The following is a 27,960-nucleotide window of genomic DNA, read 5'->3' as shown; positions in this document are numbered from 1 at the left end:
AGGTAGGGCAGTGCAGGAGTGGAGGATGCATGGCATTTCCTATATTTCTTTACTTCTGGGCTTTTACCCTTATTTGTACCTCACAGATGTGAATAGAGCATGTGGGTCATAAATACCTAAGTATCTAATACAAATACATAAATACCTGAAACAAAAGCCAACATATATAAAATGTCTAGGCATTCATGCAAAAAAGATGTAAGGTATACAAGTGAAGGGTGCACCATTTGAAGGCTTAGTGAACATAAAACATGCAATGTACTAAACCCTGAAGCAGACATATTATGTTTCTTGATTGTGTGGCCAACACTGAAAGCAAAGAATCTTGGGTAAAGTGGGCATTCAATTTTGCACAGCCACTAAACCAAAAAAAAAAAAAAAAAAACCCTAAAAACTTCTGAAAGATTAGCAACCGAATATAACAATCAGGAGTAATAAAAGGGTAGTTAACAGTCATAACAAATGCATACAGATGTTGCCACCATTTGCAGAACTGTTGGGTTCCTACAAAGTGAGATTTCTGGGAAGGGAATCTCTGAGGGTGCTCTCTTGGATGGAGGACCATCCTTGACCGCTGTCTGTGTAGCATTGTCTCTAATCTCTTGGTGGCTTTCCTTGTCTATTATTATTCACAATCAAATTAGAAACAGACGTTGGGGACTATGTCTTCTGGAACTTTCATAGCCTGCCTCCTACTGGTGCAAATCTGGGAGCCTGAAGATCGTGTTAGCAGTTTAGACAGACGTTTTTCCAGTCCAGGTTTGTGGCCATAGAGTCTCTCACATATCTAACAGGCTTCTGAGCTATTTGTTTCCAATGGGTTTCATGTGCCATTAATGATTCTCAAAGTTATATCCTACGCATCATTCCCAAGCCACCCCAGCTTTGTGCCTTTGCTTCCTTATGTCATCTATCTTAACTTAAAGGAGTCCCTGGGGGGTGCAAATGGTTAATGCTCTGGCTGCTAACTGAAAGGTTTGAGCCCACCCAGAGGCACCTTGGAAGAAAGGCCTGGCAACCTAATTTTAAAAACCAACCATTAAAAACCTTATAGAGTACAGTACTACTCTGATACACGTGGGGATGCTATGAGTCAGAATTGACTCAATGACAACTGGTTTTACCTGGATCGTATCTGAGACAATTTATTTGAGTGAGCAGCCGACATCCTTCATCTGATAGTTGCCATAGGACTGAGTCTTAATGGGTCTTTGGTGCTCCCAGCCTCTCCCAGTCTCATCTTTTACTGTTTCGAGTCTAGAAGAAGTTGGCTGTTACAACTCTTCAAGGACAAAAGATTTTGAACTCCTTCTATTTGTTTTTATTTTTGTTGGCAATTAGCCAGGCTCTTGCATGAGTTTCTCTTTCTTCTAATACCTTACTAAATGTAGCACACACTCTGCTATATTTCTGATTGCAAACTCTTCCTCTAGACATACAATCTTGGTAGGCAATTGGTGTGCCTTCTAAGTTATTGAAAGTGAGATTTTAAATGAATGTTTTATCATTGCCTAGCATGGGTATTCATGTTTCTGGTTTCTCATATCAATTTCTTCACTGCCCACCACCTGAGCCAATGCCAAGTATTTTAGGGTTCTTCTGGGGGAAATTTCTGAATTAGCTCAGCAACACTAGCCACTGTAACAGAAAATATCCTGAAGCTTTAGGGGCTTACTGCATAAAGGTTCGTTTCTGTCTCATAAAAGAGCCTAGTGAGACTGTCCCGGGTCTGCTGGCTTTCCTGCCATAATGATCCAAGGACTCAGGCTCTTTCCATCTTGTGGTTCTGCCATCTTCAATGCATAGCTTCCCAGGAAGCCCTGTCTGTCATGCCCTTTCTAAGCAGTCAAACAAGAAAAGAGAGTGGAAGACGGCACATGGGAGTTTCTAATAGCACTGTATAGCAGCCTGTCACCACTTCTGCTCACATTTCATTGGCTGCAGGGCAGCACACGCCCACACCTAAATATAGGAAAATTGGGAATATGGTCCAGCTGTGCGCTCAGGGGATGGAAAAATGGGTTTGGAAATAAACTAGCCACTGGCAGGTGTGTGTTGGGGTTATCCTAATCTATAGATTCTCAGAGTATGTTATGGATTCCATCAAGTCCCCCAAAGGATATACTGAAGTCCTAGCCCGGGGTACCTGTGAACATGACTTGTTTGGAAATGGGGTCTTTGAAGATGTTATCAAGTAACAAGAGGTCATACTGGAGTAAGGTGGGTCCTAATCCAATCTAAGTGACACCTTACAAAAGAGGAAAAAAGACACAGAGAGACAGAGAGGGACAAAAGAAGATGCATCTGGAAGTCAAGGAACACCTTGTTGTTTTCATTGTTGTTAGCTGCCTGGAGTTGGTTCTGACTCATATCGATCCTGTGTACAACAGAACGAAACACTGCCCAGTCCTGCGTCATCCTCACAAACATTGCTATGTTTCAGCCCATTGTTGCAGCCACTGTGTCAATCCACCTCATTGGGGTCTTTCTCTTTTTCACTGACTTTCTAGTCTACCAAGCATGATGTCCTTCTCCAGGGACGAGTTCCTTCTGATAACGTGTCCAAAGTACGCCAGATGTAGTCTCACCATCTTTGCTTCTAAGGAGCATTCTGGCTGTACTTCCTTCAAGACAGATTTGTTTGTTCTTCTGGCAGTTCACGGTATATTCAATATTCTTCACCAATACCATAATTCAAAGGCATCAATTCTTCTTCGGTCTTCCTTACTCATTGTCCAGCTTTCACACGCATACGAGGCAATTGAAAATACCATGGCTTGGGTCAGGTGCACCTTTGTCTTCAAAGTGACATCTTTGCTTTTTAATACTTTAAAGAGCCTGGTGCTACCAAAAGGTGAGAGAGACTAGAAAGGATCTTCTCTTAGAACCTTTGGAGATAACACGGTTCCATCAACATCCTGAATTTGGACTCCTAGCTGGAGAACTCTGAGACAATAAATTTCTGTTGTCATAAGCCACTCAGTTTGGGGCAGTTTATTATGGAAGCTTCAGGAAACTAACAGAGGGTGGGAAACATTTTACATTTTGTTTCATCTAAGAAATAGGCTCCATAAGTTCTTTACTACAAAACTTCTCTAGATGTTACTGACTTCTTTTTTCCTTCGTGTCTATGTTATTCTGCCTGTTAGTCCTGTTTGATGATGACTACCTTTACCTTCAATCATGTTTCCTTATCTAGAAAGATGTCAGTTTGGGGACCTGGTTAACTAACAAGGGAATAAGTTATTTCCATGCCAAAACCATTCCTGGGAATATAATTATGCTCAGAAGCTTTTTGGTGAATAAGATATTCAATGACATTTATTCTTAATTTCTATGTGAAAAAGGCAGGTTTTATTTTTGATAATAAAGTGATTAAAAAAAATGCTTTGTTAGATGACTGACCTTTACAAACAGGTGGTGGGAAATCCCATCCTTTGTCTGTGCAAGTGATTTGTTCCTGCCCTTGAAGTTCATATCCATGATGACAGGAATACACCAGGGCACGTTTTCCAGCTTCTTCACAGTGCACAAAGTCCCCATTCTCCACTTTATCTGGGAAACCACACTTGTCATCTATGCAATGTTGAAATGTCAAAATACAGTAAAATACATTCTTTCATTCATTCACCCACCCCCTCTGCTTGGCTTCCTAAGGATACCACTAAAACAAACTTCCCCCTCTACTGGTTCACTGTCTTCAACACACCAAGCACAATCCCTCCTCTTTTAATTAATTCTCCATCCCAGTACCACCTAGCTAGCTGCTCTCCTGCAGCAAAACTTCCTGAGAGACTTGTCAGCATTTGCCTTTAATTGTTCTCTCTAGTGAATCAACCCCAGTCAGGCTTTTACTCCCCACTCCAGCAAAATCTGTCCCGACTATGAGTCCGAATCGTCTCTATGGCAATGGATTTGGTTTTCTGGGGGACATTTAACAATGTCTGGGCACTTTCTTTTTTTTTCTTTCCCGTAACGTGGTGGGGTGCTACTGAAGTCTTGTGGCTAGAGGACAGGGATGTTGCTAAACATCCTACGATACACAGCACAGACTCCAACAACCAAGAATTATCTGGTACAACATGTCAACAGTGCTGAGGTTGAGAATCCCTGACCTCATCATTCCCTGAGCCCTTACACAATAACACGAGACAGTACGTGATAGACGGTTCTATTCGTCAATGTCTTACTAATTGGGAGGGACCAGGTTGACTTACTTTTATCAAACTTCCAAATTCTTTCCTCACCTGAGGGGGAGGCACCCAGGAAACAACATTACATTGCAACCTTTTTCAATGAGCAACCTTGAGGATATAAGGCTCATTATTAATGTTTTTTTTTTTTTCCCTCAAACAGCACTTGTAAAAATTACCTTCTTTGAGAAGTCCTGTGATTAAATGTCCTTACTATAATATAGCTTTAAAAAAGGCTTATATTCACCTTGATGGAAGGTTTCCCTCCATGCTTCTAAATTGATGTGTGGTATGTTTTCACAGGGTTCAAAGTCTTGGGGAAATTGTCCAACTTGAAAGGCATCGATCGGCACTCTGGTGAGGCCTGTGTTGTCACAGATTATCCGGGATAAAGAATGTTTTTCCAGTTCACGCCTTTGAGCTTCAGTAAATATATGCCTGTTTTCCCACCAAAACCTCCACAGAACGAGAGAGCAGTGTAAGAATACCTAAGTAGAGGATTCCACTTGCGTCATTTTCTATTTAGCACATATGTTAGATACACCTGGAGCTCTGGTGGCGCAGTGGTTAAGAGCTTGGCTGCTAACCAAAAGGTCGATAGTTCAAATCCACCAGCCACTCCTTGGAAACCCTATGGGGCAATTCTACCCTGTCCTATAGGGTTGCTGTGAGTCAGAATTGACTCGATGGCAATGGTTTGGTTTTTTGGCTTTAAATACATCTTGTGTGCTGCTCCATGTCAAGGATTCTCCCCAGAATGTGTGAGCAAAGCCACTCATGGCATAGACCAGCAGTGCAGTAAAGCAATGTGTAACTCACAGGCAGCGTCAGGACTTTGCAGTTCAAGCTGAGGCTTCTGAGGGAGTGAGCGAGGAAATGAGGAGGCAAGCCACTCCAGTGATTTAAGGTCTTAGTGACTGGCTGAAAAACAGCATTTAATGGAAAAAGGTTCTTACAAGCCATTAATTATTTTTATGCCAATCTCTTTTTGCTGGGTTGTTTTTGCCTGGGGGTGGGGTGGGGTGGTTGGTGGCGGTGGAGAGCTGTTCTAAAAATAAGAATAATGGCATTGAAATTCAGTTATTTTAGAAAACGTTGCTGTTTATAATGAATTTAAAATGTTGTGTGAGGCCATTCTTCCTTCCGTATTTTCTGCCAGGTCATAATTAACCAGGAGAAATTGCAATATTCAGGGAAAAAAGTCTCACTTTTCTCTCAAAATATTAAAATCACTGACAAAGCCCCCATAACCTCTGACCCGAATGGTATAAATCATATAAAGTTTCCCTCCCTTCCCACAGGGGTACAAATTGCTCTTATAGTGTGAAAAAAGGGTCCTCATTGTATGTAATTACTTGATTAGATCTCTGTATTAGGAGATATTCAGTTATAAATAATCAAGGTAAGAAACGCACAAATCTCTCCAGGGAACTTCGCAGCTTGTGCTTACTTGTTTCAAGTTGGACTCCAGCCAAAGATAACATAATCCGCTCCCCCCCATCAAACCCATTGCCATCCAGTTGATTCCACTACTCATAGCAACCCTATAGGACAGAGTAGAGCTGCCTCATAGAGTTTCCAAGGAGCACCTGGTAGATTCAAAGTGCTGGCCTTTTGGTTAGCAGCTGTAGCACTTAACCACTCTGCCACCAGGGTTTCCAGGTAACATAATAGATGCATGATAACGTACAAGCTGAAGAAATATACCGTTGTCTGGATTAATCACTTCCCATGTCCCATCATCCTTTAGACCACAGGAGTTTGCTAAAGATACAATTTTGAGTAACTTCTCCTGGTTATATCTCCCCAAGTGCTTTGAACTGTGTGAAATGCTATTTTCAGAAATTAATGATAAAAGTTGAATTGGGAGAAAAAAAAGAAAGGAACCTTAGGATAGACCTAATGCACTCTCTTGAAAAAGCATGAATATTTTTGAAAAAAAAATTTGACTTAATTACAGTGACGCCAAAAAAAGAAGAAGAAGAGAAGAAGTGCCCGTGTAGGGATTATTACAAAAACATTTTCCTATTGTTTTTGTCTGTATGGTTCCCAAATTACTGATTCATAATTTTCTATTGTGGCATATGGAGATAAAAAAGCTAGACATGGAAACAAAGAGCTTGCTTTTCTAATTCCTCTGGCTATGTTGTTGTGTGCTGTCAAGTCAATTCTGGCCCATAGTGATCCTAGAGCCCAGAGCAGAACTGCCTGCATAGGGTTTTCTCTGACTCACAGTGGCCCTATAGGACAGAGTAGAGCTGTCCTATAGGGTTTTCTAGGCTGTAATCAGGAGAAGATTGCCAGGAGCCGCTGGTGGGTTCAAACTGCCGACCTTTCAGTTAGCAGCCAAGTGCTTTACCCACTGCACGACCAGGGCTATCCACAAGGCTTAAAAGTCTTGGTTGACACTGAGAAGGGAGCAAAAATGTGTAAGGGAAACAGTTGGGTACCTCACTTTCTGCTGCCTGCAAACAAAGCCTTTGCTTGGGTTGGAGGGTTGAAGACTAAAAAGGAAAACAGCTTGTCTGTTCCATTAAAAAACAAATACTCTATGCTTTTAGGCACAGTCCTTGGGTCTTTGCCTCAGCACCTAACTCAGATTACACCTTTTCAATTTCCATAGAAGTTGTCTGACAAATAGAAGTTGTCAGAGAACCTAAATGGAATATAATTTCAAGATCACCATGAAATACAATTTGTTCTTCACATGTTTGCTTATTCGTGTGATTAGATGATATGGAAAAATCAATAATAGTTATCATTTTTAAGTGCTTAAAATGTGCTATGCACTTTGTATATATTTCATTTTCATAACAATCATCTTTTACAGCTGAGGAAAAAATGATGGCTGAGAGCAATAACTTGCCTAGGATCACATAAATATTGAACGATGGAGCCACTATATGAACCCAAATCTGGTTGACTTCAAATAAAACTAACATAAAATAATGCCTTCCATATAGAATATAAAAGTAACGGATTGCAAATACCTACCGGTCACCATCCCTTAGGGCCTTCATTTGTTTTCCAATGATGCATGCGAACAGGGGACCAGTTCGAGCCCTTGGAAGGAAATTTTCAGCTAAGCCACCAAGCCAGACATCAATATTATCTGGATGCTTATATAAGTTCATTATCTTTTCGGCAACACTCCTGTTGTTAATGGCAGTGTTCAAGTCAGCTTGAGTCTCTAGTCTTGGTAAGCTGCAGAATTCTCTCCATTCATTATAACCTACACAAGGAAGAAGGATTTAAGGCTGTTTTAACTTGAAACAGCATTCACATTTTTCCCTACAACAAGGTGTTTCTTTTCTGACCCCCCACAGTGCTCTGAATATTCATTGAGTATACCTCATTGATTCTATATCCACTAAGACTTACAATTGCAGCATTATAGAATCCTGTAACATAATTTCCAGCAACAGAGAAAACCACTTAATTACCCTACACCCTGTAGCGTTCAATATGTTAAAATATTCAAGCATAGACTTCAGGGGTCTTAATGAAGAGTTTATTTATAAAGGAGCTTGGAGAGAGCAATAATACTGAATCCAAGACTCCTGAGTGGATCCATATTATTACCCAGCCTATAGTAAATTCTGGTCTCCACAGAGCACCCGAGACATGGTCCTTATCCTTTACAGGTTTACATTCTATAAGGATGACTCCAGCACATGCTTTATCCTTTCTCCTTTTTCTCTGTCTCTCTTTTGCTCTCTTTTCTATCATACATGCTCACTCACACACACACACATACACACACACACACACACAAATAGGGAAAAGAACATAGATGAGTATCTCTGTCTGACCAATCATCTCTTCGTTAAAGGTCTTTTATTGTCTCGCCACTGCTTTCAGGATAGCCTCCAAACTTCTCAGCATGCCACAGAAAGCCCTTGTGGTCCTGTTCCTGATCAGCTCTGCAGCTTCTTGTACAGCTCCTCCTCCCTCATGCTCTGTGACCTCAACATAATGAATTACTCATCATCACTCCTCCAGGTTACTCTGCTCCTACACTCTGGCTTTGTCTACACTGTTGCCTTTTCCTGACACATTTTCTCCTCTTCTCCTGCCCTTCTCCAAGCACCTACCCCCCTTACTTCTACCTTATCTTCCTCATCCTCCTGACCTCAGTTTAGCTTGTGTGTCCCCCGGAATCATTTCCCCCTCCTCAAGGCTAGGTGAGGTGTGATTCCTAAATTGCTCACTCTGATTTAGCACTGTGGTCAGAACACTCATCAACGTGCTTTGTTGTTTTCTCTTGGCTTATCCATCCCACCATCTGGGGTCTTTTGCTGGGATTGTGTCTTGTTTTATTCCCAGTGTCATATATGTATTAGACACTCAACAAATTTGCTGTCTAAATTCATGCATACATGGAAATGCATTTATGGCTGGGTTGATTCTCCTCAGGAATGGTGTGCATCCATGAGACAGGGAGTCAGGGGTCTCACAGGGAGTTTCATGTTTAAATGAAACAGAAGTAGGAAAAACTATCCCATATTTTCCAGTTAGCCGGGGGAAAGGAATGCTTAAGAGACAAAGAAGCTTGCTGAGCCAGGGGAGGCAAAGCCTTCCAGATACAATGGGCAACTTGGAAGAAGAGAGATTAGAAGAAAGAACAGAAAAACTGAAGGAAGAAAATATTAATGAGATTTATAATCTAATGTTTCAGAAAACCACTGTCAAATGGCGTTGAGTCCATTTTTTGTAAAATGGTGTCATCCATGATTTAAATGCATGGGGACCAAGTACGTACATGTATTTTACTCACGTGTTACCTACTAGCATAGCCTACCTAGGTTAGATAGCACAGCCCCAGTGCTGCTGCCTCTGGTGAATGTTACCGAGAGCTGCTCCTTGAGAAGCTGCTTTGCCTCAATTCAATACCTGCAGTTGGTAGACATACCGTTATGACTTTTGATTCATATGGGGAGCCATTCTTGCTTTCTCTCTTTCTAGATGGGCCATTCCCAGGTCTCTCATCAAACCTCAGCTTCAGCTACTTAGCTACTTAGGAGGATGACTGTCCTCTCTTATAGGTTACCTTCCCTATCTCGCCCCCATTAGTTAAAAAAAATTCCTCCGATGGGTATTTAGTCTTTACCACATTGTCTATGACACAGTGTATTTTAGGCCAGACCATTAAACATACCCTCCAAGTTTCCCATGATCTAGTAACAGATAAAATAGAAGCACTAAATTTGATTTACATAGAAAATATACATTCTCAGTACATGACATAGGGCTTGGGGGTCTATTAGTTCTTTCAGTGAAGACATGCTAAAAGAATGCATTTATTTTCAGATTAACAAATTAACAACAATATCGAGTGAATCAAAGTTTTAAAATTAAGAGGGAAACTTGTATAGTAGTATAAACCATCTTCAAACTATCTTTAGTGGTAAAAAAAATAACAAAAAGCTTTCAGTACCTGAGGGAGATTGATGCTTTAAGTTTTACATAGATAAAAAGAAATTGGAAAGACATTTTCCTTTTTTTATTGCTCTAAGAGGAAACACATTTACATACTTCAACTCCAGAAGGAAAATGTGAAATGGCTGACAAGGTAGTAAAGGGGTAAAGGGGCCGTGCCAGAGCTCCCGGGACCACAGATCTAGGAATGTAAAAACTTTCTTTTCAGATGTCACTGTTTTTGTGAGACAGCAGAGGGAAAATATGGGGAAAAAAGATCTTTAGGGGAATGTAGGCTGGATATTTCATTAGTCTATGCAAAGTAAAACAAAGTAGATTTCAGGGCATAAAAAACAAGGTTATCTTCACATTGTTTTAATGAGCATTTCTCAGCAAAGCTTATTATCTAATTTAGCCTCAGATCTAATTATCCTTTATTAAGTGTCCATTATATATGTGTCAAGGAGCCCCGGTGGCACAACAATCAAGTACTTGGCTGCTAACTGAAAGGTTGGCAGTTCAAACCCACCGTGTGGCTCCACTGGAGAAAGACCTAGTGATCAGCTCCCAAAAAAATTACAGTCTAGAAACCCTATGGGACAGTTCTGCCCTGTCACGTGGGGTCACTATGAGTAGAAAATCGGCTGGATGGCAACGAACAACAATATATGTGTGGCTTTTTTTTGTTCCATCCAAATTCTTCCACTTGCTAAAAATGAGAATTTGGGGAAGTTGCTAAATTCTTATCAATTAAAAAAATGATCATAATACTATTTCCTAGAGTTGTGTGGAATATAAGGTGCTTAGAGTAGGGCTTGACACAAAGCAAGTACTGAACAAATATTGGCTCTTACATTGTTTTTATTATTATTGTTACTGACATTTGTTAACATCACCCTGAGCACTTTTATGTGTGTTGTATCTAACACTCGAGACAACTTTGTGAAGTAGACATTATTGTCACTGTTTTTTCAGGTGAAGAAGTAGAAATTCCAAAGGGTTAAAAGATTGGTTCTAAATTAGGCTTCTTAGGCTTAGACTCAAGTCTTCTGAACATAAGTCCAGTCCACTTATCATTATGCCTTATCCTTCATGTTTACATTCTACTCAAGAGAGACAAACAATAAGCAAATGAAAAATGTGGGCTTATATAAAAAAAAAAAAAAAAAAACATTGTCATTGAGTCAACTGTGACTCATAGTGACCCTGCAGGACAGAGTAGAACTGTTCAATAGGGTATCCAAGAAGTGGCTGGTAGATTCAAACTGCTGACTTTTAGGTTAGCAGCCAAGCTCTTTAACCACTTTGCCACTATAGCTCCAAGAGTAAAGGAATAGGAAATGCTGCAGTGAAGAGTAAGGGAATGCCATTCTCTATACAGCTGTCAGTTTATTAACGTGAAATTGATGTAGAGACTTGAAGAAAGTGTGGGAGTAGGCCAGACCAGTATGGGCATTGAGAGCATTCCAGGAAGACTGGACAGAAGGTTCAAGGGCACTGAGGCAGACAGGAAAAGGCTTGGAGTGTTTAAGGAACAAAGAAGCAGGTGTGTCTAGTGTTCAAGGAGTGAGAGAGAGAGAATGGGAAGTCTCCTGAGTGCACACAGAAGGGAGATCCTTTCTGCTTCCTCCCAATTTATAATTGTTGTTGTTAGTTCCCGTTCAGTTGACTCTGCCTTATACTGACCATATGTAAAACAGAATGGAGTGTTGCCCAGTTCTGTGCCAGATTCATATACAGCCTCCAAATCTTTACAGCCTGTGCTGTGGCTGATTCTAGTCCTTGCAGACACCACTAGCAGGGGAGGAATGGTAATGGAGGCTCAGTGAGCAAAGAATATATACTCTTTGTTAAAGATTGTCAGACTAAGAATTAGAAGTTTCAGAAAAAAAAGCAACTTGTGATACAGGCTCCTGTATATCAGCCTTACCTGCCTCACGGATGTGAGAGGATTAATAAATATTTGTTGACTGAATCTATGAATGGATGATTGCTTTCAATAAGATAAACTGAAAAACAAAAAAAACAAAACCCATTGCTGTTAAGCCAATTCTGATTGATATTGACCCTACAGGACAGACTAGAACTGCCCCATAGGAGTCTCCAAGGAGTGGCTGGTGGATTCAAACTGCCAACCTTTTGGATTAGCAGTCAAGCTCTTAACTTCTGCGCCACCTGGGCTCCTTAAATAGGATAGTGAGGGTAAAAATTCTTTGAGGGTCTGTAGAGTGATTATACAGATGTAAAAGGTGTTGAAAGAGAAGACTTGAAGGTATCCCTGGGAGAATGCTTCAGAGAAAGACATTTTGTGTCTCAGGGGCTTTAGGAAGCACTGAGCAGGGTGGGATTTGCTCCTAGTGGCGTGTCTACAGAGCACCGCCTAACACACATTTGTAGAGCATCTCGTAGACAAAAATCAGCAGGAGGGCTTACGAAGCATGTAGGGAGACCAGATCTGCACACAGAAAACTAGGGATCAAATAAGGAAGGCTTGGGGCGAATACTATGGGGCAGGCCAGGTTACAAACTACAGGAGCTCAGAGGAGTGAAGGTCCCAGTGGGCTGGGGAAGTCAGAGAAAGTGTCAGAATGGGACAGTAAGGATGAGGTAGATTTGACAGGTGAGACAGGAGTGGATATCAGAGGTATCAGTGTGGGGGTGATGGGCTGTGAAAGGCACGAGCAAAGCGGGGAGCGAGAAAGCACTGTGTCATAGCAGCCTGGCCTGAGACTAGGAATCAAAGTGCACACTGGTAGCCAGGAAAATTGGAAGTGTTATTTAGCAATAGTGCTGGTGGCAGCACAGTAATCTCTCCTGGCCTCTTATGACCTTCTGACAGGGAGTAAAAAGGAAAGAGTGGACACCCTAGCCAACGGCCCCTGGGAAAATCAGACTCAGATGTGCTATTGTCTTCCTAGAAAACTTCCTTGCTCTTCCAGGGTATGCTATTTCTAAATGCCTTTGCTCATGCAGGCAGTGTGAGGCTCGGGAGCTGCTGTGTGCCATTTCCATTGTCTAAGACAAACTAGAGGTCCCCTCTTTGGTTGAATGAACTAATGTACTTTAAAAGCCCATTGCTTAGAAGTTGGTAAGAGATGTGGCAGAGACATTTCACTTTAAATCGGTCTCTCAACAAACGGGTTGCTAATTTGCCAAATATACAGCAAATGTGTGATGTGAGCGTTCAAAAGTAAAGCCCGAAGCAGCAGCAGACCTGGCAGGCCGTGGTCCCGGCCCCGCTGCAGATTTAATGACGCCAAATCCAAGGTGCCTGAATTGGACAGCACAAAGAGCTTTTCTGTCAGTCCCTCATTCATCAGTTGATGCTGCACCTGCAGCTTGGCTGGTCTTGCAAGAAGGCCCCTTACCAACGGGTCCAAACCACCTGGAACATATTCACAAAAAAGGCAAAGACATTTCTTCGATAAGTTCTGGAGAAACAGAATAATAGCTCCGATCACAAACTATGTTTATTTAAAAAAAATATATCTTTTTGTAAGTTCATGAATTCATTTTAAATAATTCTGAGGTTCACAGAATACTCTTATAATGCTGTCCTCGCTAGTGAATTAACACCTGTCAGAAGTCCATTCAGCAGGTCACTTGACTATGAAGTGGCGTCTTAGAGATGGAGGCCAGTCAGTGACTGATGATTTTTGTTTTGTTTCTCAGCACCAGAAATGTTAGGATTAAAGGAGGCATTTGCTGAATTCTAATGTACAGAAAATGAAAACGAAGACTTGATTTGGCTAAAGGAGTAATTGGGGTGCCTAGAGGCCCTCCCCACCATCATGTGCAGAAGCTCGGGGACCATCCCCACAGAACTCATTTATAGAAAGCAAATTAGTTATATATACGGTCCCCTGTAGCCACAGTGGCGCCCTGGTGGCATAATGGTTAAGTGCTCAGCTGCTAACCAAAATGTTGGCAGTTCAAATCCACCAGCCTCTCCTTGGAAACCATATGGGCCAGTTCCGCTCTGTCCTATAGGGTTGCTGTGAGTCAGAATCGACTCAACAGCAACGGGTTTGGTGGCCACAATAAACCTGAATCTACAATGATAGGGGACAAGAGTCTTTTAGTGGGTTAGTTAGGCTTCATGGTGCACCCATAAACACAACCTGGAAATCACAATTCACTTTGGCCTGTGGAGGGTGCCTTAGTTATCATCAAATTCCCGGGTAACCTGGTAAAGGCTCAGACTGATTCCTTTGACCTTACTTTCCAACAAGTTCTGCATGAAAGCATCTTGTTTAAATGTGGAGAATTAAAAAAAAAAACCAAAAAACTATATTGGTAGTGACTTTGAAATCTCCACTTTCCATTCCACCCACTATATCCTCTTGGAATTAATCAACCTTTCAGATAGGTTAGAAGCTTCCAGATAGGCATAAAGGATACTGGAGAAGATAAAAGAAAGGAAGAATGAGGGGAAAAATTAAAAATGGCTCTCTCAAAAGCCTAACCAGAGAATTAAAATATTTTTCTCTAAATAATCCATTTACAAAGGTAAGACAATTATTAACATTCTAAAGCTACACAGGGAGTCCCTGGGTGATGCAAACTATTAACGTGTGCTCTGCCGCTATAGAAGCCTCGGAAGAAAGGCCTGGAGACCGACTTCATTGAAAGCCCTGTGGGGCACAGATCTCCTCTGACACACACGGGGCCCCGTGAGTCTGACCTGACTCGAAGGCAGCTGGTTATTTTAGAGTCATATGGCATTGAGCATAAACAGAAAAAATAAAATGTTTAATGATAAAGAAATAATGACTTTTTTTTAATATAATGTCCAATAATAAATGAAAACGTAGACTTTAATATTTCTGAAATAATGGATGGAGATTTAATCTGCACCTAAAATAGCTTATTCTGTGAATTCTAAAGAACTTTAGACACATGGGAAAAAGCATTTTTGATGAATAGTTTAGTCTTTTAAAATAGCTTTCAGTACAATTATTTTCTTCATGAAGATTGATAATTTGCCTAGAATGCGACCAAACGTACCAACATAAAAGTTAATTACATGCCCTGTGCCTTACATGATTAGTGGTTCTGTCTGAGAAACAAAAAGAAAGAACATATAATGAACCCTGAGGTAAAAGGAAAAAACCCACCTTCCCTGATAAGTCTCCAGGGGCTAAAGAAGACATCATGCAGATGTAGCCTGGGGAGGTCTGGATGCTCCTGAAAGCCGTCGTCCAGCCGCCTCACGAGCGGGTGAACTGTGGCGTGCCCAAAGCGGAAAGCAGCCGTGGAGAATACATTGGACACCGTGGGGTCCACCGTGGCGTCGTAGCCTTCATAGAGACCCACGTATTCCTGGAAGGCCTCTGGGCCCAGGATTTTTGGAATGTAATCTCGCATGGTAATAATCTGTGGAGAAAAGAAAACGTGTGAGTGTTGAACAGGGACTAATTTTCACCAAAGCCCAGGGTGTCAGATGAAGGGTTAAAATCAGAGCAAAAGGGAAGAGAAAAATCTTGACCCAGCCTGGGGAGATTAGGTTTCATATTCAGAGAACGTTGTCACAGGAGAGGTTTTGTGCTGTAAAATGTAGGGAACACGCAAAATGATTATCAACTATTCCAAATAAAGAAGCCTTAAGGGTGTTTGGTATTCACGGGATTAGATGAGGAATGTCAGAGACAGCCTCAAAGGCCCACCAGGGCAGTGCCTTGGGCAAGACAAACCATGAAACATTTGGCCGACCTACAGGACATAAAGGTTAAAAAAGATGGCTGCCGCCTGCTTTGGTAGTTTCTGAAACATGAAAAATTTTCTATCCTGAACTATCTTTTCCCCTCCAGCTGTCACTTCATCCATGAGCAACAGGTTAACACCTTATCTTTAACACATAATTCAGAAATCCAGTCACTTCCGGGAATCCCAGTGGCAGAAGGGGCTCAGGCCTCAGGCTGATCTGAGTTCTAATTCTATCCCTGCTCCTTCTTGGCCACCTGACTCTGCTATTGGATAACCTTTCTGAGTCTCTGTTTTCCTATGTGGAAACACCTCTTCCATACAGTTTTTTGTGAGAATAAAAATGTATATGTTGGATATATATGTATATGTAATCACCCTCTCTAAGTTTAAAGGAAATGATACCAAGATAAAGATTATATATGATTAGGTGGGTCTCATAAATTTAAGCAGAGATTAAAACTCCTGGGTATATACATATATTTTTTTCCTTTTTTCCCTATCAACTACTTGTTAGGTCTTTGTAAGAAAGCCACTGAAATACAGCAGGGGGAAAAAGGGAAAATCATTGATTTCAATTAGAAACTGGATTTGTGCCATGGTATTTTATAAACGGGCCTGAGTTCCTCCCTTATTGTTCCACCCTGTGACCAGGCATTGGATCGCCCTAAACGAGAGCGTGAACACAGCTACACTTAAATCCTGGATGTTGCTTCAAAATCAGGCAATGAAACAGGAATGGCAGGGATACAATTTTCTAATTTAACTAGGTCTCATTTAACGTCATTTTCTTTCTTTTTTGAAAAAAAAAAAAAATCTTTGTATTTTGAAGAAAATCTTATCTGTAAATACAACTTCTTTTTGCTTATAATTTTGTGTTGTCGTTGAGAATACACACAGCAGAACATATACCAATTCGACAATTTCTACACGTACCATTCAGTGGCACTGATTACATTCTTCCAGTTGCGCAGCCATTCCCACCCTCCTTTTCTGAGTTGTTCCTCCCCCATTAACATAAACTCACTGCCCCCTATGTTTCCTATCTAACCTTTCTAGTCGCTGTTGTCAATTTGATCCCATACAGATAGATCTTAAAAGGGCACAATGCTCAAGGCAGACATTCTTCACCAGCTAAGCTAACATTGTTTTCCCGGCCTGCAATAAAACCCTCAGAGCTCCTTAGGAACTTTTTTTGTTTTACCCCCCTCCCCTGTGGATGTTCAGAAAGTCCATTTGCAAGGCTAGCTACCAGAGCATTATCCCCAGGGCAGTAGTCAGCTGGTAGCGGTCTGTGCGGGGGCGCCTCAAAGGGAATACAAAAAATCTCTTTCCGCTGTTTTCCGTGAGTCAGCTTGGTGCAGTGAAATGGGCCCTGGGTCCCAGTCCACTGGAGATGGGCTCCTGGTTCCGTAATTCACTAGGTGAGACTTACTTTCCTTCCCTGTAAAGCAATAACCACCTGCTTCCTAGAGCTTCTGTGAGGATTAGATAAGAGAACAACGTAGGCTAAAGTGCTGTGTCAGAGACAAATCATGGTACAATCGCAGGCTCTTGTCACTGCTATTTCACAAGTGGGTTCCAGAAGAATTACGCACAAGGATTCTGTTTTTAGATTTGACAATATTGCCGCTGTAAAATCAGTGTCAATTTGTTTTGGTTGCCAAGGAGAATATTTTAATCAACAAACTGCATCAAAATGAGGTCCAAACCAATAAGAACGATTCCACCCTTGAAATAACTGAACAAAAATCACTCGAAGATCTTATATTTTAGCTATCAGTTTAGAAAAGTGAACGATTAGCCTCAGATTGTTGAAAGAAATAATATTTAGGTATTTGTAATATATTCCCTCCAAATGATAAAATCAGCTTGTTAAACACATAATTTGGTACTTCAAAGTGAGAACAGGAACTGAGCAATAAGAAGAGTTTTGTTATGTGGCTGAATGATGAAGTCCTATTGCTACACACACACTGTCCTTCAAGACCTGGACATATAATAAATGAAAAGGGCCTGTCCAAATGTTTCTGAACTGATGCTTCAATCTCCTGGCTGGTTGATTGGTGAGAAGTAACCAAGTTATAAATCAGCATCAGAGAGACTAGTTATGATTTTATAATGCAGACACAGCCTCTCAATCTCAGATGCAATTTCTCAAAGTTTTGGGGCCACAAATATGTCAAAGTGGCTTCTCTGGTGAGATGGTAGGGTTAATGTGGCTTTTCACGCTCGGAACGTGTGCAGCAACTTTGGTTCCCTTGAATAGTCTTCTCTGATTTCTTCGTACTGCAACAGATGGGAAATGGCCCCTCTCATTTTAGCCTATGGACACAAGACAACTTTAAATTCAAGTGTAAACTATCTTAATGACAACTCTTCCTTTTCTCTCTTACCTAAAATTTAACTCCTGATCCCAGAGGATGGCCACAAACACAGGGTAACGAAGGAAAGCCTGAAAGTATTTGCTGTTAAAGGTTGACAAATCTCTAATCCCCAAAGTCAGCTACTTACACCTTGCCAACTAATACCCTTTTAACTGATTACATTTCATACACCCATTGCATCTCCAGCGCTTGACCTTGTCAGAGCTCTGAAAAGTACATTCTCCTTTTCACCACTTTCTTCGTGATCTGCTTCAAAATGTCAATTGGAAGTTATTATGCTAAAACATCAGATCTCTCCCACAGCTCACTTCCAAGGCAGGAGGCATAACACCACTTGTTCTAGCCAATGGAGCTTTAAAGATGGGAATTATCCAAGTGGTTCTTTTAAGTTTTAATTGCAATTCTTTTGAAAACCCTGAGCCCTGGTGGGGTAGTGGTTAAGAGCTACAGCTGCTAACCAAATGGCTGCAGTCTGAATCCACTAGCTGCTCCTTGGAAACTCTATGGAGCAGTTCTGCACTGTCCTATAGGGTCACTGTAAGTCTTGATGGCAACAGGTTTGGGTTTTTTGGATGGTATTTGAGCCCCTCAGTCACGTAGAGGGTTGTGACTGCTATGAACGGATGAGCCTGGGATAGAAATACTAAAGTCAAAACTGGGAGTTGTCTGAATCAACTTATTACTCTTACCAGCTCCCTGCCTCTTTTTCCCCCATCTCCTAAGGATGGGGTTGGAGGGTGTTTCCTTCCTTTGCCTTGGTACTCTTTTTAGGTTCCATTGCCCAAGGGTGCACCTTCGTCTTACCTGTTCCCATGCAGATCTTTCGATTCCATGACTGTTCCTGCCCTCCTCACCCCCTTAGACTGCCTGACAGTTTACGTGACATTGTCTGCCTACCTTCTTGACCCAGAGCAGGGGTCAGTACCGTACATTCGCATAATCAACCATTTGACTTTCAGGGTTGAATTCTCCCCACTGGCCAATGCTGCAATTGTTGTTGCTACTGAGTCAGTTCCAATGTATAGTGACCCCATGCACAATAAACAAAATGTTGCCCAGTTCTGTACCATCTTCACCATCCTCGGTATACTCAAGTTCATTGTTGCGGCCTCTGTGTATTTTGAATGCCTTCCCACCTTCGGGGCTCATCTTCCAGCAGCATTATATCAGAAAATATTTTGTTGTGATCAGTTGGGTTTTCATTGGCTAATTTTTGAAGCAGATCACCAGGCCTTTCTTCCTAGTCTTAGCCTGGAAGTTCTGCTGGTATTTGAAGTATTGATGGCATTGTTGCCAGCAGGAAAGCAACATGTAAGTCACCATGGTCTGACAAACTGACAGATGAGTGGTAGCCAATAGGTATCTCGTACTGTGTTCACATGGTTTTTGACCATGGTCACATCCACAAGTCCATCTTAGCTTTGTGGGCTCGTTTTTAGCATCTTTTTTTTTTTATCAGCATTGCCAGACTCACTTCTATCTGCTCATGGTCTCCAACAAACAGACAGAGGCTGGAAAAAGGTCAGGGCTTGGATGTCAGGATAAACAAATAAGTGTTAACATCAAAGTGGGGTTGAGGATGCTAGACAGCATCTGTGCAGGTGAACTCTAGTCAATTATATTTTTCATGATAGTGCATGAAGATAGCAATGGGATTTCTTTGAAAGGAAGACTCTACGGCCAAATATTTTTGGGAAATGCTATATACCACAGCATGTACAATGTACATAAATAAATTCTCTGAGAAGCTGTGGAGTGAAGGAAACTCTTAAATGTACAAGGTATAAACCTGTGTGTGTGTGTGTGTGTGTGTGTGTGTGTGTGATCTGGGCAAGATGTCTGAGGAATGGAGAGTGTTTATGAGGCCACAGCAATAGTCCAGCAAGAGATAAGGACAGAAAGACCTGAAGACACAATCGTTGTAAATCGATAGTTATAAAATGGTGATTCAGTTCAATGTTCCCCCCCTCAATTTGTTGTTGTTGTTAGGTGCATAGCCATCCCATGTGACAGAGCGGAACTGCCCCATAGGGTTTTCTATTTTTTAATCTTTATAAGGAGCCTTGGTGGTGCAGTGCTGCTAACCAAAAGGTTGGCAGTTTGAATCCACAAGCCCCTCACTGGAAACACTATGGGGCAGTTCTACTCTGTTCTATGTGGTCTACCCTGTCCCATGAGTCAGAACCAAATCCATGACAATGGGTTTTTTTTTTTTTTTTTGAATCTCGTTAAGAGCAGATTTCCAGGTCTTTTCTCCCATGGAGCTGCCAGGTGGGTTTGAACTGCCAATCTTTTGGTTAGCAGCTGAGCACTTAACCTTCGTGCCACCAGGGCTCCTTCCCCTCAATTTAAAATCCTGATTTCCAACTCTCTCAATATTGTTACCCTGCTCTGTGCAGAAAAATCACTCACCTTTTTTTTTTTTTTTTTTTTTAACAAATGTCCAGTTAGTCAACATCAGAAACTATCCTGGGTTGATTTCTGTGGAGATAGGGGTTCCTAAGTGTTTACCGAGGAGTGCTCTCAGAAAAACGGGCGTCAGGGAGGCAGGGATGAGCACGTGAAAATACTAACAAAGAACGTGGTGTTATCCAGAGTCTGGGTGTAGTTTTCCACCCTGCAGACAGCTCCGGAGCCACCATATTGTTCCAGCCTGAGGGCCAGGGCTCAGTCAGTCATTGGTCTGGGTCTTTTCTGGGAGGCTGGGAGACTCCACAGCTGTTCTCTGGAGAAGATGGCAACTATAAGATTTTGTCAGCCAGCATCCAAAGCCGTTTGGGGATGGGGTTACTGCCAGTAAAGGGGAACTGAGTGGGACACCAAAGGTACCCACAGTAGAAATGGGTCTTTCTGGAATCTTTCCAGCAATACATAAAGAGCGCTTCTTTTTCCATCACTCTCTCTCTCTTTGGGAAGCGCCACCACCTGACAAAGACTTGTCAGCTGCTGCAAAGATCAGCAAATGAGGTCCCCTCTTCCCTGACAATGCAGGGCGTCCTCTCTGGGGACTTTATCTGCCACATTCAGACTGGAATGCCACAGGGGAAGTAGTCTCACATTGGAGGTCAGGACTTGCCTCCATACAAGTCCTAATTAATGTACTTGTTAGTCCCTGGGGATCTGGGAAAATTAAGGCTGCTCCCTAAGAAACCCTGTCTAAAGGCTGTTACCTGATAGTTAAGGAGGAAAAGAGCTGGTGTGTATGAAACATTCAAACCAGTGGTTCCAGGAGGCTTAGGCTTTAAACCCCTCAGACCTACCTACGAACTAAGACACTCTACAATAACTCTTATTTTCTTCTCTATACCTCATACCTCTGCTGGGAATTTGTTTATTTCTTGCTTTCGTCCTGCACATAGGACACAGATGGTCTTGTCAAAACGTGCATCTGAATCCATATTCTTGTTTTATAACAAACTATAGATTAACACCGTGACTGTTATAAAAGTGAGAATGTCAATTCTTTTATCACATGGCATAGGGTGTGTGGAATAGGGAACCCTGTTGGGATCTTAAGCCAGCAGAAGCATATTTTACTGAGCCCTTCCTATATGCAAGTCACCGTGAGGGATACAGAACGGAGATGATGCCTGCCTTCAATGGAATCAGCACAGTAGGAGACCCAAGGCAAACACTTACAAAAGATTGGAGTAGAAGGTGGTCTGTCCTAGGCCTAAGGAATGATACCCTCAATCCATCCTCTGTATAAGAAATAGGGGGAGGAAAGATCCTTTGGGCAGTAGATGGAGATATTTTCATGGCGGAGGGGTGGTTGGGGTTGGGCTTTGATAAATTTGGAATGAGAATGGGGGTAGGCAGATGGAGAGGGGACATGTACTTTCTTGTCTTGTTTTTGGACTTGGAGGTTTGTTGTTGTTGTTGTTGGGGAAGATCAGAAGCCAAAAGAACTAGCCATGTGTGTATCAGCCTGGCCTCCTGGCTGGCTTCTGCTGGGGAGAAGAGGGACTATTTTTTTTAAGCTTGTCTTGACAATTTTTAATTATCTAATGTTTTTCAGGAGGAGAGAGGTTCAGATCATAAAGCTACCAAAGTGTGGGTCAATAAAACCAAGGAGAGAAAAATGACAGTCTCTTCAGGTCACCATGGATCTTTCAAATACAGTTCAAAGTCTCAGCAGTGGTTTTATCGACATATTAAATGCAACTTATTATTTTAAGGTTTCAAAGGTATTTGTAAAAAACACCAGAGGAGCTATTGACTGAAAAAGCACAAAAGGAAATTTGAAAGTGAAATGTAAAACCAAGAAGAAAAGAATGTTAACAACAAAAGAAAAAAAAAAAAAAAGATCAGAAAACATAGAAAATGACTGAGGAAGGCAAATACAAAATACTGAAGAACACTTTTGCTATTGGTCTGGTTGTTATTTTACTTAGAAGAATAGACAGCCAAATGTCATGATTTCCAGGTCAGTTGGAATTCTCAGAATTCCAGAATCAAACTATTCCTTCAATTTATAAGTACAAGACTTAGTAGAGGGACACATTGTTAATAATTCACACCACTAAATTAATCACTGGAATATATCGAGAAGAAAGAAAGTGGGATACATGATAACCGTGTTTTTCTTTCCATCTGAATAGTCGTCACTGATGTGACATCCAGCTGCTCTCCTTATGTGTTCCCCGGGCTGACTGAAGTTCTTATTAATTTAAAGAATGTTTAAACAAAACTCTGATTCTTAATTATACAGCAGGGGCAGGACTCCTGGAATTATTCTTGGGATTTCTACTTAATTCACTCATTTTATATATGTTTATGAAGCACCTACTTTGAGTCAGGCATATTCTAAGTGTTGGGAAAAGGAATTAAAAACATAAATAAGTGAACATATCTGCCATCACAGAGCTTACATTCTAGAGGGGAGGGAGACACACAGACAAAACATAACAACAACAACAACACACACACACACACACACAATATATCAAGTGGTGATAAACCAGGCAAAAAGAAAATAATTTACCTGAAATTTACCTTACCAAGATAATGTCCCTAAGGCATTATGAAAATGCGAAATCTTATTTCAATGTTTCTGATCTTTTGAGTTTTATTTCTTTTACTTTAGGGAAGTAAGATCATGCCTGATGAGCTATTTGAAAGTGTCATGGTTAGTTATTTTTATTTAAAAAGTTAGCAAAATTCCTGGTCATGTCATACTGCTATGGCCCAAATTTGCTTGAATTTCCTCCTTCACAAATTCGTATATGGCCAGTTTTTTTTTTTTAATATTAATAACCTGTTTATTTATAGATACCAAGCAAGGTTATAACTATTGAATGAAGCAACTTGCTAAAACTAAACTTTACTGTTAAACTTAAGCCTTGATCCAGTTGTTGTTGTTGCTGGATGCCGTTGAGTTGGTTCCAACTCCCAATGACGCTATGCACAACAGAACGAAACACTGCCTGGTCCTGCAACAGCTTCACGATGGTTGCTATGTTTGAACTCATTGTTGCAGTCACTGAGTCAGTCCATCTTAGTGAGGGTCTTCCTCTTTTTCACAGACTATTTTACCAAGCATGATATCCTTCTCCAGGGACTGGTCCCTCCTGATAACATGTCCAAAGTGAGGCAAAGTCTCACCATCCTTGCGTCTAAAGAGCATTCTGGCTGTACTTCTTCCAAAACAGATCAGTTTGTTCTTCTGACTCTTAATTTATGTTTCAGGTTCCTATTTTTCTAACTCTAGCATATCCCACATACACACACATAAACATATGACACAAACCTATTCAATCACTGCTGATACACTCAACTGACATTCACTGGTGTGAACATACTGAAATACTTCTGTAGTGGTTAGTGAAGAGTTGCTGCTCAGAGACTCCAAGCATCCTACTGTTTCCCTCAAACTTAAGGTTGTTCAAGTCCCTCTCACTGTCCAGCAACTAAAGGCTAATATCTGGCATAGTGGGGCTTCCAGGACCCTACTCCAGTAGGCTCTGGTGATGTGTGTACTAACTATTGGGTACCCGGGCTGTAGCGTATCACATGGGAGAAGTAAGCAGGTGGACCCATGCTGCTCTAGGGAAAAGCCCATGGAGCAGCGGACAAGACACTTCAACTCCATGCAACTCAATAGCTTTCTTTGTTACTTTCTCCACTGGGCCATTGTGAGAACCAAAGGAGAAATATAAAGTGCTTTCCACAGAGCCCTGGTAGCGCAAAAGGTTAAGCAATTGGAGGCTGTGAAAAACCTGGTGATCTTCTTCCGTAAAGATTCCCAAACCAAAAAATCAAAACCACTGCCGTGGAGTCAATTTCGACTATAGTGGCCTATAGGACAGAACAGAACTGTCTCATAGGGTTTCCAAGGCTACATATCTTGAAGGAAGCAAACTACCACATCATTCTCGCAAGGAGCAGCTGATGGGTTCGAACCACCAATCTTGCAGTTAGCAGCCCAGAGCTTAAACACTGAGCCACCCTAGAAAACCTTACAGGGTAGTTCTAGGAAACCTTATGGGACAGTCCTACTCTGTCACAAGGGGTCAGTATGAGTCAAAAACAACTCGACAGCACCAGCAAAAACAGTAACACAAGGCATGATATGAAATACAAACACAACAAATGGCAACCACGAATTCAAAATAATTCATTTGTTCTTCGTAACAACCTTGTGCGGTGAATAGAATTAGCAACTATAGTTTATAGATATATTAAAAATCCCTGGTGCCCACACACTTCAAAGGGTTGTGAGTAACAAATGAGTTAAAACCTGTAAAGTCCTTAGAATGGCTCCCAACATACTCAATACTATTGTACTCAACCTATTGTTATTGTTGAGCAGTAGTAGTTGTTGTTGGTATTCTGCTAGGATAACAACTGCCCAGCCATAAAGCTGAAACAATGGCAATCCAGGGCCCAGCCCCCCAGCAACCAGCCGGAGTTAACCCTTGCTGCAGAGCACCCACGGTAGTGCGCACCTGATGCAGGGCGCCCACGATTTTGCGCGCCTCCTGGTAGACGGTGTCGGCGCTCCAGTGCGGGTTGAGAGCCTTGAGGGCGACGGCCAGGCGGTTGTGCTCGCGCAGCCACAGCGTGTGCACGGCGGTCAGGGACAGGGCTTCGCTGGCGCGGCCGTCCCCTGCCAGGAAGCACTCGATCCGCTCCGCGCCGTCCGCGCCCGGCTCCTGCGCGCAGGGCGACCGCCGCGCCACGAAGGGCAGGTACGCGCGGCCCTCGTTCTGGTAGCGCCGGTTGACCCGGAGCAGCCCTTCCTCACTGGTCCAGTTCCTTAGCTGCTTCTCCAAGGCGGGGCTGCTGCCATAAACAGTGGATGCGTCGAGGAAGGAGGTCAACCCATTCATCTGTTGTCTCGGGTTGGACTCCGAGAGGTTTCCAAAGAAAGCGCCTTGGTGTCCCGTGCCGCAGACAGCAGAAGAGCGGTAAAAGGGCAAACAGTCGGTGCCCGCCGTCAGCGAGTCGTTGAAGGGAAGCTGCTAGGGAAAGAGGAACAAGTTCACTTAGTGCTCTTAAGCCCCTCCTTTAAAGACAGTTAAAACTCAAGGCAGGGGATGACCCTGGAACACTCGGGTGAGTTCTCTGTGTTCAGTCTGCTTTTCCATGATGGATCCCTTCAAGGCAGCCCTTTCCCTTACCCCAGACTTGTCTTCTCCCCAGGTGAATCACCTGTTTTGGGGAGGCAGAACCCAGCGGGTTGAGGAGTCCCCATCCTCTGAGTTAAACCAAAAGAGTTAGCATCTCCAAATACAAACTTCCTTGGAGTTTCTTAGACTAATCCAGTATTTTGGAATCTGGAATCTCCAGCTTATTTTCTGACTCTTGGACAAGCTTTTCTTTCTTTCTTTTTTTTAATGCCCAGTGATATATGCTTCACTTAGAAAAATAATGGGCAAATAGTTACATAGTTTTTTTTGAATATCACTGTTCAGTGGTAAAACTGTTGGAGTATAAGTGAGGAGACCCTGGGTTCTGGTTCTAGTTCTGCCTGTAACCAGCCTCAGTTTCCTCATCTGTAACATAAAGATCTAAAACATATATTTTGCCACATTTCCAGGTTTCTTCTGAAAAAATTAAACAAGGTACTGAATGTGAAAGTTGCCTGTAGCAAGTTCTCTTCACAGTTTATAAAACAGCTCTTCCTTATTGCAAGTATACACAGGATCAGACCCTGCAAGGGGCAATTAACACAATCCTCACATCAATACTATGAAAAGGGGATTGTTATCATCTCTGTTTTATAGTTACTGAGTCTGAGATTTAGAGGGATTAGATATTTTGTCCAAAGTCAAAGATTGTAGGGGACAAACTCCAAAAGAAGGACTGTTACGGTAAAAAGTACAAAACCCTGATGCTGTCGAGTCGATTCCAACTATAGTGACCCTATAAGACAGAGCAGAACTGTTCCATAGAGTTTCCAAGAAGCAGCTGGTGGGTATGAACTGCCTACCTTTTGGTTAACAGCTATGGCACCACCAGGGCTCCAAGAGGTGCAAGGCTGTGTTACTGGGAGTGACCTGATGGCAAAGTATTGTGCTAAGCACTAAAAAAAGAAGATATGCGCATGGACTTGAGTGCTTATAGACTTGTAGAATGGTATCTAGGAATCTGTAAAGAACTGTACCATTGAAAGTAACTAAGTATTAAAATGAGCGTGACTGACAATGAGTTCTAAGTGCTGACAGGAGTTGATGTCAGACATCAGGATTGGTGGGAATTAACAGCGAAAGTAGGACTTGAGATTGTCTTTTAAGTATCCTTCAGTCTTTCCCTCCTCTTCAATCTAGAGTTAACTTACCTCATCCGTGGGCCCATGCTCCCTTCCACACAATTCTTTATCACTCTTTCAGAATGGGAGTTTCTTGAGGAGTAAAACTGTCTTCCTCATCTCAAAATTCCAAATTCCCACTATGTTGTATGGTGTCATTTGTTTGGTGTCTTGCAGTCCAAGTAAGAGACTCAATGCAAGCAAAGGCACGGGAGTGTATGAAACAACAAAGGGGGAGGCCTGAGTAGAGCAAGGCTGCGGGTTGGGGAAAGTAGAATGAGAAGTTGGAGCAGTAGGATGGGACCAGAGGCCAGAGAGCCTTGAATGCCAGAACAGGGCCACTGCACTCTATTTGCTTGGAACAGTGGAATACGTAGCAGCCAAGGAGCGCAATAATCCAGGTGTGGATTGAGGACCATGTTGTTTTCCAGCAAATGGCTCAGAGAGACTAAATGTGAAATACGACAAAAAGGAGCCAGGAAAAGTTAGATACAGAAAAAGGAGTTTGAAGCCCTTTAGAGTTTTAGTCAGAATATCGAGACAAATACCTTTGGTTTATATCTATTTATATGCCTCACTGGTTTACAAAACTGTGAGCTTCTTTATGGCAGAAATTTTTTTGTTTTGTTTTTAAGTTTTAATCCCAGTACTTGGAAAAGAGCTAGGAATAGTGTGGGAGCTTCTTCAATGTTTTGTAGAGTGAAGAAAGTGGTGAATAAGCCATAAATTAAAACCAGTACCCAATATAAAGAAGAATGTCCTTGAGAGCTGTGTCTAAGTGATCACAGAGATCTTTCAGTTTTGCCACGACTGACTGGTTTATTTAATGGGCACCTGTGTTTTCTGCTGTGGCTGTCTGGAGCAAAAAACTGTGAAAACGTTTGTGAATTCCAGCAATACATCTCCATGAACTCACATAGTGAGCCCAATGAGTCACCTTAGTGAGAGGCCACCTTTGGGGTTTCAAAGGCTTATTGCTTGTGAATGTAGGTCGGGAAAATGGTTTGGCATTTTAGAGCATAATTTACGTTGTCAGGACTGGATTATTTCAGCCATTCATCTTACAGTGCTAAATGGATGGATGCAGGCAACTCATCCAAGCTAGATTTCTGTCTCTGAAGTCATTTGTAGGCAAGAGAGCAGGTATATTGATGGACTCAATCAAATTTGGTACAAGAAAAATTATTTAGATCAAAGAGAGAGGTAGAGAGACTTTTGAGTTTGCCCTTGTGGATGAAGACCACAGGATGACATTTTAATAGGTAGAAGAAACAAAGCAGAGGCCCTGAGCACTACTTACAGGCAGGGTAAGTAGCTGTCCATCTGTGTAATCTGAGGCATGGCGGGGAAGGCTCCAGTGAGTCTCCTGCTCTGCCTCGGGAATTGATTTATCAGATCATACTGGTTATGCTTCATGGGAACTATTTCTATTCAAGATCCCCAGGGAAGACAGCTAAGGGGTTGGAGGCTAGAGGCCAGAGCAGTAAGTTTTAGAATTAAGGGCCAC

At 42.0% G+C, this 27,960-nt stretch overlaps 1 protein-coding gene across 1 annotated transcript in view; it reads right to left on the bottom strand.

The window, feature by feature from the left end:
- Window positions 1-27,960, bottom strand: part of TPO (thyroid peroxidase) — a 96,391-nt gene that overhangs the window by 24,159 nt on the left and 44,272 nt on the right. Inside the window, exons 7-12 of the mRNA XM_064294929.1 lie at window positions 24,649-25,161; window positions 14,729-14,987; window positions 12,826-12,996; window positions 7,188-7,425; window positions 4,441-4,649; window positions 3,406-3,576 (exon numbers count right to left, since the gene is read on the bottom strand). Coding sequence (XP_064150999.1) covers window positions 3,406-3,576; window positions 4,441-4,649; window positions 7,188-7,425; window positions 12,826-12,996; window positions 14,729-14,987; window positions 24,649-25,161 — 1,561 coding nt within the window. The remainder of the gene's footprint in view (window positions 1-3,405; window positions 3,577-4,440; window positions 4,650-7,187; window positions 7,426-12,825; window positions 12,997-14,728; window positions 14,988-24,648; window positions 25,162-27,960) is intronic.

The sequence above is a fragment of the Loxodonta africana genome, chromosome 12, assembly GCF_030014295.1.
Source record: "Loxodonta africana isolate mLoxAfr1 chromosome 12, mLoxAfr1.hap2, whole genome shotgun sequence".
Classification (NCBI taxonomy): domain Eukaryota; kingdom Metazoa; phylum Chordata; class Mammalia; order Proboscidea; family Elephantidae; genus Loxodonta; species Loxodonta africana.
This window is presented reverse-complemented; position numbering and strand designations above follow the sequence as displayed.